This window comes from Leptosomus discolor, chromosome 5, assembly GCF_034619465.1.
Source record: "Leptosomus discolor isolate bLepDis1 chromosome 5, bLepDis1.hap2, whole genome shotgun sequence".
Classification (NCBI taxonomy): Eukaryota; Metazoa; Chordata; class Aves; order Leptosomiformes; family Leptosomidae; genus Leptosomus; species Leptosomus discolor.
In genome coordinates this window covers 23,655,713-23,671,050 of record NC_141395.1, presented here as the reverse complement: position 1 = coordinate 23,671,050, position 15,338 = coordinate 23,655,713, and the positions used below count along the sequence as shown (strand labels likewise).

At 37.4% G+C, this 15,338-nt stretch overlaps 1 protein-coding gene across 1 annotated transcript in view; it reads right to left on the bottom strand.

The window, feature by feature from the left end:
* The window catches only part of RAPGEF4 (Rap guanine nucleotide exchange factor 4), a 161,568-nt gene that overhangs the window by 136,934 nt on the left and 9,296 nt on the right, over positions 1-15,338 (bottom strand). The window contains exons 2-4 of the mRNA XM_086466116.1: positions 11,786-11,928; positions 10,582-10,670; positions 2,091-2,237 (exon numbers count right to left, since the gene is read on the bottom strand). Of these exons, the coding sequence (XP_086322242.1) occupies positions 2,091-2,237; positions 10,582-10,670; positions 11,786-11,928 (379 nt within the window). The remainder of the gene's footprint in view (positions 1-2,090; positions 2,238-10,581; positions 10,671-11,785; positions 11,929-15,338) is intronic.

Below are 15,338 nucleotides of genomic sequence, written 5' to 3'. Positions count from 1 at the left end.
TTAATGTAAGCTTTGAGATTAGTAGATTGCAAGGAAACAAATACTGCCGTGAAAAAAATAAACAACTTAATTCTACCTCAGACTGACCAGCAAAGCTGTATTTCATAGCCTAATTTTCAACTCACTAAAAGCACAGGGATAGCCTCCTTGAAAGAAAGCACACCAAAATACATTAAAAGTTCACTGTAAAACCGCACAAAAGGCAAAGAAGCATCACAAAGCTAAACTGTGGTCTGTGACTGACACCTGCAGCATCTATGACATGCTCTACTGCACAATTTCATTAAAATCTGCAATATACGAGACGTGGGCTAAGGCTCCCTATGATAGCTTCAAATACTTTCAACACACATGACCTTTTCTAAAAGCATCTATCATCAAAAAACTCACCAAAATCAGCAAAACTGTTAGAAACAACATTGTATTGGTGATTAAAGAGCAAATTACATCAGCATTTTGTTTTAAAACAACTTTAAGTATGTTTTAAGAGTGAAAGTTTTTGAGAAGAGAACTTAACCTCCACTCCCCCAACATTTCTGATAAGAAAAAAAAAGAGTCTCTGAATGCTCAGCAGGAAAGTCATATACATAGCAGAAATGATTCTCCTGGTCCTGCTCTGGCAGGGGGGTTGGACTAGATGATCTTTTGAGGTCCCTTCTAACCCCTAACATTCTGTGATTCTATGAATTAAAAGTGAATTAAAAAAAAATATTACTTGAGAAACCTGCAATTGGATTTATTCTCCTCCATCATGAGCTTGCAAAGCACCATCTACATGAAAAGCTTCTGACCAGTGGTAAGTGTAGCATACATTAAAACAGACGAGACCACTGCATGTTTAATCTTTTAATGTAGCTCCTGCAGAGAAAAAGGCAGGAACTGCAGAAACATATTGCATTGTGCGTTTCTTCAAATTTGCTAGGAGACTTTACAAGCGTCTTATTTTAGCTGTAGACATGGCCAAAAAAACAGTACAAAGTATGGCTTTGCAATTCAAAGAATGAAATCTGCTATTGTCAGAGCATTCAATGGCAAGCATATTTCATTCACACATTGGTCTTTCATGCCTTGGTCATGCTGCACCATTAATTATGCTCAAGGCAACATATTTGCAGACAGGTGATACTCGCGCTGTTTCCTCAGTCACTGTAGCTAGTTGTGAATTTGATTTTCTTTCTGATATCCTTATTTTAGTACTGCTTTAGGACAATTATTTGGAGTACAATACTGCTCAAAAGACAAAAAACAACCCATCCGTCTGCACTTAAGAGAGAAGCTGAACTAAAATGCTACAACCAGCATCTATTTCTCAAATACAGTTCATGTCCCTAGATCTGCAACTTTAGGACACCATCACACTATCTGACAGCTCTACACAACACCTAAATGTGTACAGTCACCATTTGAAACAAGCTGGCAGTACTAATTGGCAAGAGTGTAGGCCAGGGCAACAGCATGCCTTCCAACTCCCAGAACGCTTTTCAAATCAAGTGTAATCCTTACAAAAATTCAAACTGACTGAAGTTCAGTAACTTAGCACAGTAACATATTAATGAAGTCTTCTTAGCATGGATACCAAAGTACTCACACATTACAGAATGAAGAACCTCAGCAGTATGCTCTCCACAAAGGAAACTTTTAAGGGAATTCACATGAATCAGTAACTTAATTTTTAAGTGATTTAATCCATCTGCAAATTCTAAACCCTTTACAGCCGGTGATGAGACAGGAGTAAAGGAGAATAACGTAAAATATCAAGAGTATATTAAGGATAGACTCTTCCTATAAATGCTGGCAATAAAAGCAAGTTTAAGGCTAAGAAAGCAACACCTGCAGTATACAAATAAATTCCACCAGAAATTTCACCTAAGTTATTTCATTAGAAGAAGCCCACAAAAAGAAATACAGGAGTATGTAATCATGCAGAATATGAAGCACTAAAAAGAGCAAAAAGACCTTCCTTTTCATCCAAACTAATTTAAAAGAATTATTACTTTGCTTACGGTATAAATGTGCTCATATTTCATTACAAACACTTGAAAGGTTAAATCACTTTTTTCTGCATAAATTGCAAATAAATCTGAATTTACCTCCCAAAGTGCTTTAAAGTCCTTCTGCTCAATTCGAAGGAGCTCGCTATATTCTCTGGTAACAATGGTTGCATGGCGAGGAGTGTTATCCAGAATGGACTCTCCAAAAGCAGTTCCTATTCCCAGAGTGCATATTGTCACAGCATCCTTTGAATTAAAAATAAAAGGACACATATTAAATATTCCAGGATGTTTTAAGAGTCTTTATGTCACATTTGCTAATAGTACTGCCTAAAGATTCTTCAGCAATCTGCTTTAAAATAAAACTAATTAAAAGTGCCAACAAAAAAATCAATATGCTGATTAACAACACAGGAAGCCTCAATGTGGAAGCAAGTAGGACTTCTGTTTTCTATGATCATCAGTTGAATTAGACATTTCTGTAGGCAAATCAGAGAACATGAGTCACCTTCATCTTTGGAAGAAAGTTATGACCTCTGTTCATCTATCTCTAAAGACTGTTGTGATGATGAGATCCTTTAGAAATGTCAGAGGTGATCAGAAGACAACTAGCATCAGAAATGCAGTACTGGAATACAAATTTCTGCCCCATATAGGCTACCCTCAACAGAAAGAAAATTCAACTGTTATATTTTCTCAGTAAACATAACTTTCAATTATAACATCCTCTTGTCTTTATAATGCATTTCTCTATTATACAAGATCTGTGCGCAATGCACTTGTACAGTTTTATCAACTCTTGGCCCCTCTGTTGAAAACGCCAGTAATTCTCTCAACTGTTAATGAATGCCTGCTGATTAAGTACCAGACAAACAGAAAAAAAAAAAATTCTTTTCACATAAGTCAGGGATTTCAAGAAAGCTATTAAAAGTCCAAAACAAGCTGGAATAGAGCATTCAGGATGGTCCCAAACATACAGTAAAATCCACTTCAAAAGAGTCTATGTGAGCACATGCCATTCATGTGATGGAAGGATGTCTAAATCAATCCCCTTTGGCCAGGAATGCCTCTGTAATAATTATGAGCTACCGCAGACAAAAAATTAGAGTACTCGAAATTAAATAACTTGCTGAATCAAGATCTTTAGATACATGTTCTATTTTGGGCTTACAAGTTGCTATGTTCCTGAGTACAGCCTTGAAACTGAACACTTACATACATCTCTTTCTAAGTTTGGCCTTAAGTGACTGTCTTTTGAGTAATTAAAAAAAAAATAGCAACAGCATTAAAAATTTCAACTGATGCAAACTGCATTCTACTAAGGAAATCACACATGCACACAGACAGATACACTTAAAACATAAAAAAACACATGCTAATTTTACCTGATACAACATTAGAAATACAGTTTAATTCTAAAATACAGGATTCACAAAACATCTACAAAAATAAAATTAGAAAATTTTGTCATCCCATCCACTATATCCCGGTGGCTGATAACTCAGGAGAGATGCATGAACATATTTCAGCATCATTTTCTGTGTTTAAAATTGCATTGTTTTCCTTTCATGCATCTAATAAGTGCTAATAGGCAAATGTTATTAAGATCAAGTTAGTAGCTTTGTAATTGCATTACAAAGACAAATGCCCATAATAGTCCAGTTCCCTGAACCATAGCAAATTGCTTTTGCACAGATATTACCATATAAAATTATGTGTTCAGGAAAACAAAATCAATTACGTCTTAGAAAAGATCTAGGAAGAATTTACCAACTGTCAGAAATAAATTTTCAAGGAAGGCAAATAAGAACAGGCCCTGTTTAAAAGAAAGAGTATTTGGGAATGAGCACCTAGGCACCTAAACAGAACTCTCTACAAACAGCCTATAATACAGGCTATACACTAAAGTTCTGCCTTAACACACTTACCTTTCAGAGCTGAAACACTATATGCATGCTACCATACTCACAATTGCACTCAAAGGAGCTACAAAGAAAATGTGCCTACTGCTCACACAAAATATGATCTCCAGGTCTCCAACACATTATTTTCAACTTTACTTAGAAAGTTCAGATAAAAGATCTCTGTTTAGGGCAGAATAACCAAACAGGCTGGCAGAAAAAAGAAACTTTTCCATTAGGTGGATCATAAGCAATATTTACATCTTCTAATGTCTTTCTCACTCCCTCCCCTCCCTCCAAAATAATAAACTCCTTTGAAGTGCTTCACCTTTTTTGATTCTTTACAACCCTAAAGAATGTATCTTTAAAGACAGAATAGAGAAGAAGAGAAAAGAAAAGGTGTTGGTTAAGGAACCACTTTCTAAGATAACTTCTGATGAGGCAGCTGTTCAGTCTGAGAAATAAATTAACATTGTGGGGTGTTAAGTCAAGGAGCTGGAATGGTCCTACCTATGTTCATTAAAGTCAAGGCTTCTATCAAGTGAAAGTTCTTTCAGGTTTTTTCACCAGCCATCATTGCTCTCCATAGAGATGCTGGTTTGCAGCCAGCTCAGGAGCAAGCCCATCTGTCTCCTTCAAGACTTCAGAGCCCCATTTTCTCTCTGCCCCTTGTTTATACATCTCCAGTCTCCTGAGGAATCAGGTGTGCATTTCCTATCACGCCTGTTAACCTTACACTCAAGAATCTCCTGCTGTTCAATGTAGACTTCAGGAGGATTGCTGGCAGCTCAAAACTCAGTTTGCTGCTCCTGTCTGCAATCCCAGAAGCAGCAGGGGGTTCTATCTGCCAGTAACCAGCTAAAATTCACACAGCTATTTAAAAGGCAGTATTAAAGACTTAAAAAGATGAGATTGTTTCCATTGCAATCTGTCCTCTGAACACACTATAAAACAGTCACGTTCAAGTCAGAGGCTGTTTGTGTATTCAGTTTCACTGACTCTCACTGGCAGGTGAGACACATGTAGTGAAAGAGTTGTTAAACCTCCCCCCACCCCTCAATATAAAATTTGTAAGACCATTCTATGGAATGGGAAAGAATCAGAAACAAGGCTCTGCCTTATTCCCTCCCGCACCATCACAAGGCACATCCCTGAATGCTCCTCACTGACTTGTGACATTTTCTATTTTCCAACCTGGCAAACAGAATTTTTGTACTGTGTGTAAATAAAATCATGGTGTCTGGAGAGAAATTAAGAAAATAAGAAAAAAAAATTATGAGTGCTACGTTAAAAAGACTGGGCACTTTTCTTTGAAATTTTAGTTTATTCAATATTCTGAGTTTCTAAAGAGTTGACGTAGCTAGTTTGTTTTTAATTTCGTCATTTTCCCACACCTTGTACCTTCACCTCACCTCTGCACCTGCATCCCTCCACAACTCCACACCTTCTCCATGTTTAATTGAAGATCTGCAAAAGCTGGCATTTTGAAAAGCTTGGTTATTATTACTTTGACACAGTTCAGCTTGTCCTCAGCAAAAAATCCCTTTTATAAAAAAGAAACAAAAGGATACACATGAAAGTAAACTATCTGTTCTATGAAGTGATTTCCCTGTTGCATTACCTCCACTGGAGTACATTTCAGCAATTCAGATAGGAAATCCTTATCAAACTACTTTTAACAATAACATAGAAATATCTTCCCACACTACAGCTCCAGTTTGATGACATATATTAGGCAATCCTCTTTACACAGGACAAGGTGATTTGCTTAATGGAGGCACTATGCTTCTAGACAGACTGTGACCAACTTATCTTCTAGGTTCCTAATTAAAATATTTACAGATCAGATTAACTGTACTGTAATAACATATTCACTATGTCCGTACATTTCTATCTGATCTTCTAAAAGATATCTGCAATGTCTTGGATTTTTTCCTAAGTTACCCAGCAGACAGAAGGGAAATTATTTTTCTATATTAACTTTCAATAAGCTAAGTTCAAAACTAAAATTAGTACAACCTCAACACTGTGGAGCTCAGCACGGGCCAACACACCCTACTTCTTGGCCAAGTACACTAGTCCAATCCCTGTTTTACAATGGGCAGTGCGGTTCTCACGCTTAAACTAAAGAATTTAAGGCTAACTTGGGTATATTTACACTACACTACAGACTACAGTACAAACCTATGTCGCGACTTCACATAGGCTACCTCCAAAATACACAACAGCTATTTACATGCATACATAATGGCATTTACATGCAGAAAGCAGTATTGCAACGACTGTCCCGTTTAAATCCCTTTCCTTCTTTCTGTTTATCACATACCTCCTTTGTCCTCAGTTTCGAACAGCTAGGAAATTCTTCCCTTTCTTACATAGACATCTGAACCTCTTTCTTCACAGTCATTCTTCTCAGCAACCCCACTAACTTATTTGGCTTTTGATCTCCAGCCCTCTGCATCTTCCTACAACTGACACTGCTGTACCACAAGCACTCACAGCTCCTCCTTTAAAGCTTTTCTAAAAAAGGCTAATTGTTTGTAAAGTCAATGTCCTGTGTTCAGTTTGGTCTGTTTTTAAAAACTGATTGGTGTAAAAAAAATCCACCAAAACACAGGCAAGATAAACTAGCAACAGCCCTCAACGCACACTGTGATACAGATGGTAGACTACAGCAAAACTGCAGATCAAACTGCTATTTGGTCTTTTGTCTCTCTTCTCATTTCTTCTCATTTTATCAGCTAGGAATATAAATCTTAATCATTTGGACTAAAAAGCTCTGAATCTAATTCAGCAAAACACAATGTTGCAGAATCTGACAAAGATGTCACACTGATGCTTTTGTCATAAATGCATCTATCCCCAGCTTTATTCTGAGACATTACCAACAGTCACCCTTCAGAAACTGTTCATTTTCAAAAGAGAGTTCAAAAATTAAACATACATAAGGCAGTCAGCAGTATTTTTAAGACAACACCAAACCAGGAATAGCTCTAAAAGGAACTTTTGTTACTGTATGCCTTGGTTGTAACATTGGGCAGGTAACAGTGCCAAATAAAAATTAAATTCAGAATTTGTTCATAACTGAGGGTAAAGATCTCTGTCTGATAGATTCTAAACAGGCTGCATTTTCTGTTTATTTTGAAGGGGACTCACTAAGTCTTTGCGTGACTTTTAAGTACAATATTTATCAGGGTATTTGTTACAAACAAGTTGACACAAGACCAAAACAGTTTACTACGCTTACCTCTGCAATTCATAGTGTGACATTTTTACCTTAAAAAAAATAATCATCTTCAGCCTCTTCTTGATTGTTGCATACTCAGAAAATTCATAAATCATTTGTATAGAATGCAGACCAGACACCACTCAGTATGAACTGGATGGGTAATCCTGTCAGATCTCTGTATTGTCCCATTTCAAAAGCAAATGAAATTACCATCATGATCAGCAGCAGCTAGCATATTTTATCACCTCAGTCGAACAGAACTAACAGTAACAGAGAAATCTGCTTTGGTCAAACTGTTTAAAACAGGTATATTGTAAATAGTTGAATATGATTTTCAAACTAGCCATTTTAGCATTACACATAGCCTGTGCCCAGCTTGTTATGTATTCTAACACTGCCCTCTTGTGACATAACACAGTTTTGCAAGTAGTCAGAAAGGATTTTTCCAAACCAATATGGAAGTGAGGCTTTTCCATGAGATCCTAAATATGTGTGGTTTTCTTTATTAAAAGACATGGAATACTTCCTCTTATCATAATAGCAAATAATAGGTCATGTTAATCTTTCTGTTTATATGAATTCTCAACTTGGTCCTAATCAGTATTACTAACATTTTCTGTGAGAAATCACAGGTGTCTGTGTGAGTAAGCTGATGTGCAGCAAGAATGTGTATGAATTAGCACTTCACTAGCTACACTGAAGTCTTGAACCAATACTGTACTTAGTTATAATTTCTAGTGCAAGACACATAACTACATGTCTCTGTAGGAGCAAAGGCCATTAAGACATTCTTAGTAAGCACCAAGTGCAGAATAACTTACTGCACTTTTAATGGGAGAAAGCTACCAAACACCAAAGGTGACTGCGTAAGAGTGAGCACATGGTAGCTGCTACACAATGCATTTATTCCCAGGCTTGCTGAAATTTAAGTTCCCCAGGTAGACAGAAAAACACCTAGTAAAAGTGTGACTAATATAGTTTTAATCAAGAAAATTTATTTTCCATATTTACATTAACACTGTAGACATCATCAGATAATCATAGGATAATTCAAGCTACTGCAAGAAAACTCAGGAGGTCATCTAGTACAACCTCCTTCTCATCGTAAGTATTATTAGTCATGTCTAAAGACTTCTTAAGAATAAGAACCTAAATACAAAGTTAGCTTCTCTCTTCCTAGAAAAGATGGCATAGTCCTTCTGTACTTTTATACGAGACTACAAACTTCTTAAACTTGTAAACTCAGGTAAACTTATACCTCTTTTGCTCTGCTGGAAGTTTCTCATTACCATTAGTGCCATTTATGGTATAAACAGCAAGAGCAGAGCAATTAATCATTAGTATGACTTCGTAAAGGAAGCTTTGGCTCCTGGGTGCTATTACTGGAAAACGTTCTCCAGGGTAGGTTATAAGCATCCCTGCATCTTAAGCACTGGTCACCCATCCCTAGCTGGGAGCACAATGCTGGTAACCGCGTCTGTCAGGGCTGCCTGCCTACAGAGCTACACTGTATTTCCTCCATCATCTGGGTTTGTAGTGAGCAGAATAGGCAGGGAGTGCTAGCAAGTACTTCAAGCTCAAGAATGACCAGCACCATGCCAACAGAAAGCACAGGCAAGACTGGAACAGGGCACCCAGAAGCTAAAGGCAGGACAAGGAGCAGGAGACCAAAGATGGACAAGGAGGGACATGGTATAAACACCAAGCTGGACCAAAACCAGAGAAAATATTGGACTCAAATACCATTTATGAATCCCCAATCACCAAACTTATCCAGCACTGGAATGGCAAATACATGAGCTACTGTCCTTTTGGCAGTGAGGCTGTATCCTACGGCAACTAGGCAGCGGTAAGAATTCAGTTCATTGTTCCTATGAAAAGGAAAGGTGAGGTTAAGAAATTACTGCAGAACATAATTTCTAGAACTAGAACTACATGAATTGTAGTTCTGTAGTTTCCAATGGCAAGAAAATGTAGTGAACCTGAACAAGCAGAAAAAAATATTTACATTAGATTTCTTAAAAGGCTGAAGTGTTCCATCCTCCATCTAGTGGAACAAATCAACAATTCAAACAGAGTCTTAATTTAACTTCCACATCCAGAACACTTTGGTGGATATATTTCTTTCTGATTCAGTAAAGAGCATTGGTCCTTAAAAACAGTGTAGTGCCATCTTTTGGCAAACACTGGAAAATATTCATGATAGCTTTAGACCTGCACAGAAAAGGGTCTCAGAAGAGCCCAGTACTGTTCCAAATTGTGACAATACCAATAACAGCCAGTCCACGCTGAGAATTGCTCAAATTAGGCTAGTTCTCAATCAGTCTCTACTTAGTACAGCAAAGAGGTTGCTAAAAATAACGATACAAAAGAAGTTCCTTTTGTATCTATCCTTTTACTGTAAGAAGTAGAAAGACACAGTGCTTACACACTGCCCTGACTTGCATTCTGACCCAATTTCACTGGTGATGCAGTGCTAAACAAAGTGAAAAATCCAATTTCTGCCAATCTACTTGAACCAAGAAACCTTCCCCAATCAGCCAAAGTTTGTGCAAAGAATGGACCACCCCCACACCCACACCCCCCCCCCTTGCATGCTGTATTCAACTAAAGTGGGAAAAAGGGGTAGTGTTATACTTCAGGTCCTGGGTAGCTATACCACTCATGAGAAAGATGAGTCATGTGTCAAGAAGTAAAACCCCGTGCTGAGCTACATGATGGGACAATCCCAGATCTCAAACGTGGAGCAGGGAATGGGACACGATGCCTTCTCAGAAAACCTAGCTCACAGCAGGAAGTGCATGACTTGTCAGCATGACATTAGTCAACATGGGTGGGAGATTCTCTCCAGGAGAAATACCTCATCTGGTTTTTCTGCATTTATTCTAAAATCCGAATTTTGTAAATCCAGGAGTGCCAAGATACTGAGAAATGGCTTGCAATTTGGGGGGAATTTTACTTGCTCTTCTGTTTCTTAACACTGAATAGTTATTATCTCCAGGCTTCTGGTCTAACATGACAGCAGTTCCAATACTCTGCTGTTACTATAATACTTTCCCATTCTTGCAGTGGAGACTGCAGTATGCTGTTATCAGATTGCAGTGTCGGTGGGTTTGCTTTGCACCTTCCAAAAAAGGACTGAATTAAAATATTTTCAGGGAATGAATTAACGACTCTTAAATCTTTAGCTTAACTTCATATGGCATTATTAGAAAAGACAGAGGAGTCTTGTTTCATATTAAAATGTACAGCCCTTTCCAGACCATTACATTTCAGTTTTCTTGAAATCAATGGCACGATTTGCCTCCACAGACAAATGACAACTGAGACTAAACAAGACTCAGAGAAACATGCTCATGATAATACAAAAAGTCTGTACAATATATGTCATTGTTATCTACCTCAGCATAAGTCTCTGTACTACTGACTGGATGGTTTCAACAAAAAAAATGTATTTTACCTGGTGGTTGCTTGTATCAGAAACCTTCACATCCAATGATCCTGTCAGAACAGCATACCAGTTTGTCCCAATATCACCCTGACGGAATACTGGAAAGATGAAATCTTGTCAATAAAAGCTATCTCTTTAAATTTAGCAATATTAACAAACATTGTCTCTCATACTACTGTACTACTGTAGTCACTCCTGGTACTATAGAATTTGCTGTATGAGACTACTTATTATTACAATAATATTTCCAATGGTATTGGAAAGCACATACTTTAGTAAACTCGTCGATATGCTACAGAAACAAGAAAAGCTTCGCTCTTCTCCCCAGTTTCCTTCTCTTTTATTGCTATCTTAGTTAATAAACAAACCAACCAAACAAATAAACACAACAAAACAAAACAAACAAAAAAGAATACTTTCTGAGCAACACCTCTTTGAAATTCAGAATCTTCCAATGCAGACACAGCTCCCACTGACTTCAGTAAGAGGTCTCGCCGAGAAGCAACTGCAGGACTTTGATGTTCAGACATTCCAACTGTTTGATTACAGAGCATCAGAATTCCTGTTACTCTAAGAAAACCCTAGTGCTGTGTGCCTAAAGCACGCCAGATTTACCTGAGGCTCTACTAAATACCACAGGCCTCCATCAGCTATTCCCCTGGTACAGATCTGGGAACTCACACATTCCCATGACAGGACCACCACTTATTTCCATCTCAGCTTCACAGACCAAGCATAGCTGTCCACCTTCATCTGGCACATGGGCTGCCAGAGCAGGCACAGAGCTGTTGCACCCCACAGCAATACGCAATTCTGCAAATTGGTCTTGTGTTATCCAGAGTGACTGCAAACCACATGCTATTAGTGATATGCCTAGGTGATTCACTTTTGCCCCGGACATCACAAAGCACCTACAGGAGAGATCAATAATACATTTACACAGAAGAATGAGGCTTAAGTGCAATGACTTGCTTTTAACAAAACAGGGAGAGTCCTAAATCCACTAATGTGTTCCTTGTTACCATAGATTCACTATACACTGTATTTGTAGAGCAAGCAGCACTTTAGTCCTGTCTTCCCCCATGAGTATGACCATAAACATTTTTATGGCCATTCCACTTATTGTGCTCTCTCATCAACCTCATAGAGACAATCCCAGCCTACTGCTCAATTTTATCTACTTAAAGTATATCATCACATAAAGCTCTCTTACACGTGATTCCTTTTTCCAGGTTTTCATAATATCCGCAGAGACATATCTGCTGGAGAAGGTTTGGATGAAATTTCTCAAAAGCTTTCACTTCTTTCAGTCGTGTGAATATTATATCTACATCTTCACTGGAACGTTCCAAAGGTCTGCAAGAAAATGAAGGACAAAATTCTTATGGGCTTTGTCAGAGAAACATCCCCACCTGCATGCACCAAACTTAAATGTTTGCATTAAGCATCACACTATAATAGAAACCAATTAAAATGCATTTCACAGGTACATAATGAAACGCTTCCAAAACATCTTGACAACTGTTTGTTATCAACTTGATCATGATTATTATAATTTCAACACAGGCAGTGTCCAGAAGCCTCATTTAACACCAAAGTCCTGCTGTAGCAATTACTGTAGAAGTATACATGATGCTACAGTCCTTATCCTAAAGAGATAAGAATGATAGATAGTTTTCAGTTTGTAAGGGAACACAAATAAACAGATGTCCAAACATAGAAGAGGTCTGCAGAAGATGTCCAAACATACAAGAGGTCTGTGGAATCGATGCCCAAAACAGAACTTGTCTGTCTGGCTAAAAGAAGTTTTAGATACCAGCAGTAACTCCTACATTCACATCTCTCTTACGCATTTTACTGGGTACAAACTAACTTGTATGTTTTGTTTTCTCTTCTTACTTGCAAGCAAGAAAGACCACTTTAATACGTATATTCTCTTTCATGAAGTTCCTGTGTCTTAATGTTGGACAATTAAATATGCAAGCAAGAATCTTAACTCTTCATTGCTAAGGGTAAAGAGTTTTAATCCAAATATTTAAAATATTTAGAATCTATGACAGTGACACCTTTAAAAAAACAGGATTTCAAGGAAAATAAAATTGTACAACTCCCTCCAACAAAGTAGCATGTGGACCAGCAGTTCAGCAGGTTCAGAAAACTACTACGTATTTATGAAACTAAAGTGAATTACCTCCATAACATATTTTTAAATGTGATTATCAAACTTTATAAATCAGCAAGTAAGCTGACCACTAGCTGACAGTATTAGAAAGAATCTTTCATAATATACTAAATGCGTACCACTACGCACAGAAAGAAACACAGAACATTCCTAGCAGATCATGCTGGATCAGATGCAGAAATCATTTATGTATAAAGGGGTACCAGAAAGACAGACAACTGTCAGTGATCATTAGACGTATCATCACTCAAATGCTGCTAGTTAATTTTACTGACAAAAATGTTCTTTTAGCCAGTGGATAAGCTCCTAAATGAATAGAAATCGGGCAGCTTACAATGAACAAAGACTAAGATCACAAATACGTATCTTTATCATCTTAATTGTTACACCCACAGTGTAAGAATTCCTTCCAACAGGACTTTTTTTAAAGATTCTTCTTTGGAATCAAAGACTTAAGGGATCCAAATCTTTGTCTCAGGGAAAAAGCCCAGATCCTACTCACATTGAATCTCTGTCTCTCATCTTTCTTATTAAATTAAGTCTAGGAGGGATTAAGTCTCTATCCTCATTTATACTCCAACTTACCCTTAATGACTACAGATGAGAATAATAACTCCCTGGTGTATACAGTTGTTTCTTTATCACAGTGACATCCTCTTACCACTTCAAACTACAATCAACTACAGCAGCTCCCTTTTTAAACATTTCAAATAAGATTTTCACCCATTTCTTTTTTTGACTGTGCACTAGCTGACAGGTACTAATAAGCATTAACTCTCTTGTCAAAATCCTTTTAAGAAGATTAGGAGTTGCAGCTTGCAAACAGATTTAAAATCCATTTATACAAGATCCCTACACAAACTACACTAGCACTTGGAACACTAACTCCCTTAATTTATGTACTCTCAAAATTAACAGCAAAACCCAAAAAGTAAAAAAAAAAAAAAAAAAAAAAAAAAAAAAATCATTCTCAGAATACCCCCTTTTCCTAGAAAAACTGTGACCGAGACTGTTTCATTCATACAACTGCTCATAGCTGACTCTGTTCAAGTCCATCAGTTCATCTGCACAGAACTGACTGCAGGATCACAGTGTTTGGTGGTTCTGATTGTTTTGAGGCAGTCGTACAGGTAAAAAGCAAACAGGGTTAGCAAACAACATGCATCAGGTGGTACAAACTTAATCAGCATTGTTCTCTCAGCGCTCTTTCTGAAATGCAAGTGCAGAAATCTCTTCCACTTCTGGTCCTGTAAAAAGGACAAGATTTGGGGAGATTTAATACATAGACTGTAGCATTTTTTTCCCAAGAGTTGCTGAAGGCTCGAGAGACAGGGTTTCCATTTAGTACGGAACAAGGTGTGAGCAGGGCTCACTTCCATTGATTTTACAAGGAGTGTGTCAGGCAGATGAGCTGCAGGAAAAGCTCTCCTGACAAAACTGCTTCATGGCCCCAGTAAAGTGAGTCATCATGGAAGAACAAGCACTCTCATAGGCAGCTGACACACGCTTCTCAGAGTTTTAAACATCAGCACAGCAGTGAGAAACCAAACTCCATATTTATTGGGAAAGACAAATTAAAGTCTTGTGTTCCTACTGGCTTACTTTAGCAAGCTGAATTTTAAAAACTGCACTTTGTATTAGCAGCAGTTACTTCCACTTGGAGTACACAAAGTGGGCATTTGAAGGGGGACACGCAGACATGCTCTAAACAAATAGAGGAATCCAAACTTCTAAGTAATATGCATAGTAGTAATCTGAAAATTGTTATATTCCTTACAATGTTTCTTAGTAATTCATTACTCTAAGCCATTTATTTCAACAGCCTTTCTTCAAAATATACGGCGTTTAATATTACTGTGTGCAATGTTCACAAATATTTTTACTGCGAGGGCACACATTTTGATCCAGCACATTTGGAAATGAAGCCAGAATTTCAGAGACCCTTTCAGTGAATGATTTAACCATTAATCTGTCTTAGAAATGGTACCTTCTCCTCCAGCTGCGTTTTACAAAAAAAAAAAAAAAAAAAAGCAGCAGCCTGCACAGAAACATGCAAGGAATCTTAACTGTACCCCAAAATAACAACTTACTAACGTGTCTCAAATAAGACACACAGACAAACACCTAGTTTAAGATCGTGAATAGCATAAAAATTAACTAAGATCCTTTGGATTTGATCAGAGCTCCTGGAAAATGTCCTCAATCTTTAGGAGTAAGGAATTAATGAACACTAGGTGTCCCAAGCTGAGATGGCCCTTAGTCCTTACTAGGACATGGAATTTTGCTGGGGTAAAAACACTAGATTGCAGTGTAACAGTAATAGTAGTAGCACTCAAACTAATTTTTATTAAGCACTTATAATCTATAACAATGAGACTGGTTTAAAAATATTTTTACTTAATGAGAGCGCATAATGAAAATAATAAAATACCATGGCATCAATGAACTGCTTTTCCACATGCCTGCAAAACTCAGGTAAAGTTTGACTACTTTCTACAAACCACCTTTTAGTAAAATTATTATCACTGTAACTGTTGTCATCATCATTAAATTAACACTAACAAATCTATTTATGATGCCAAAT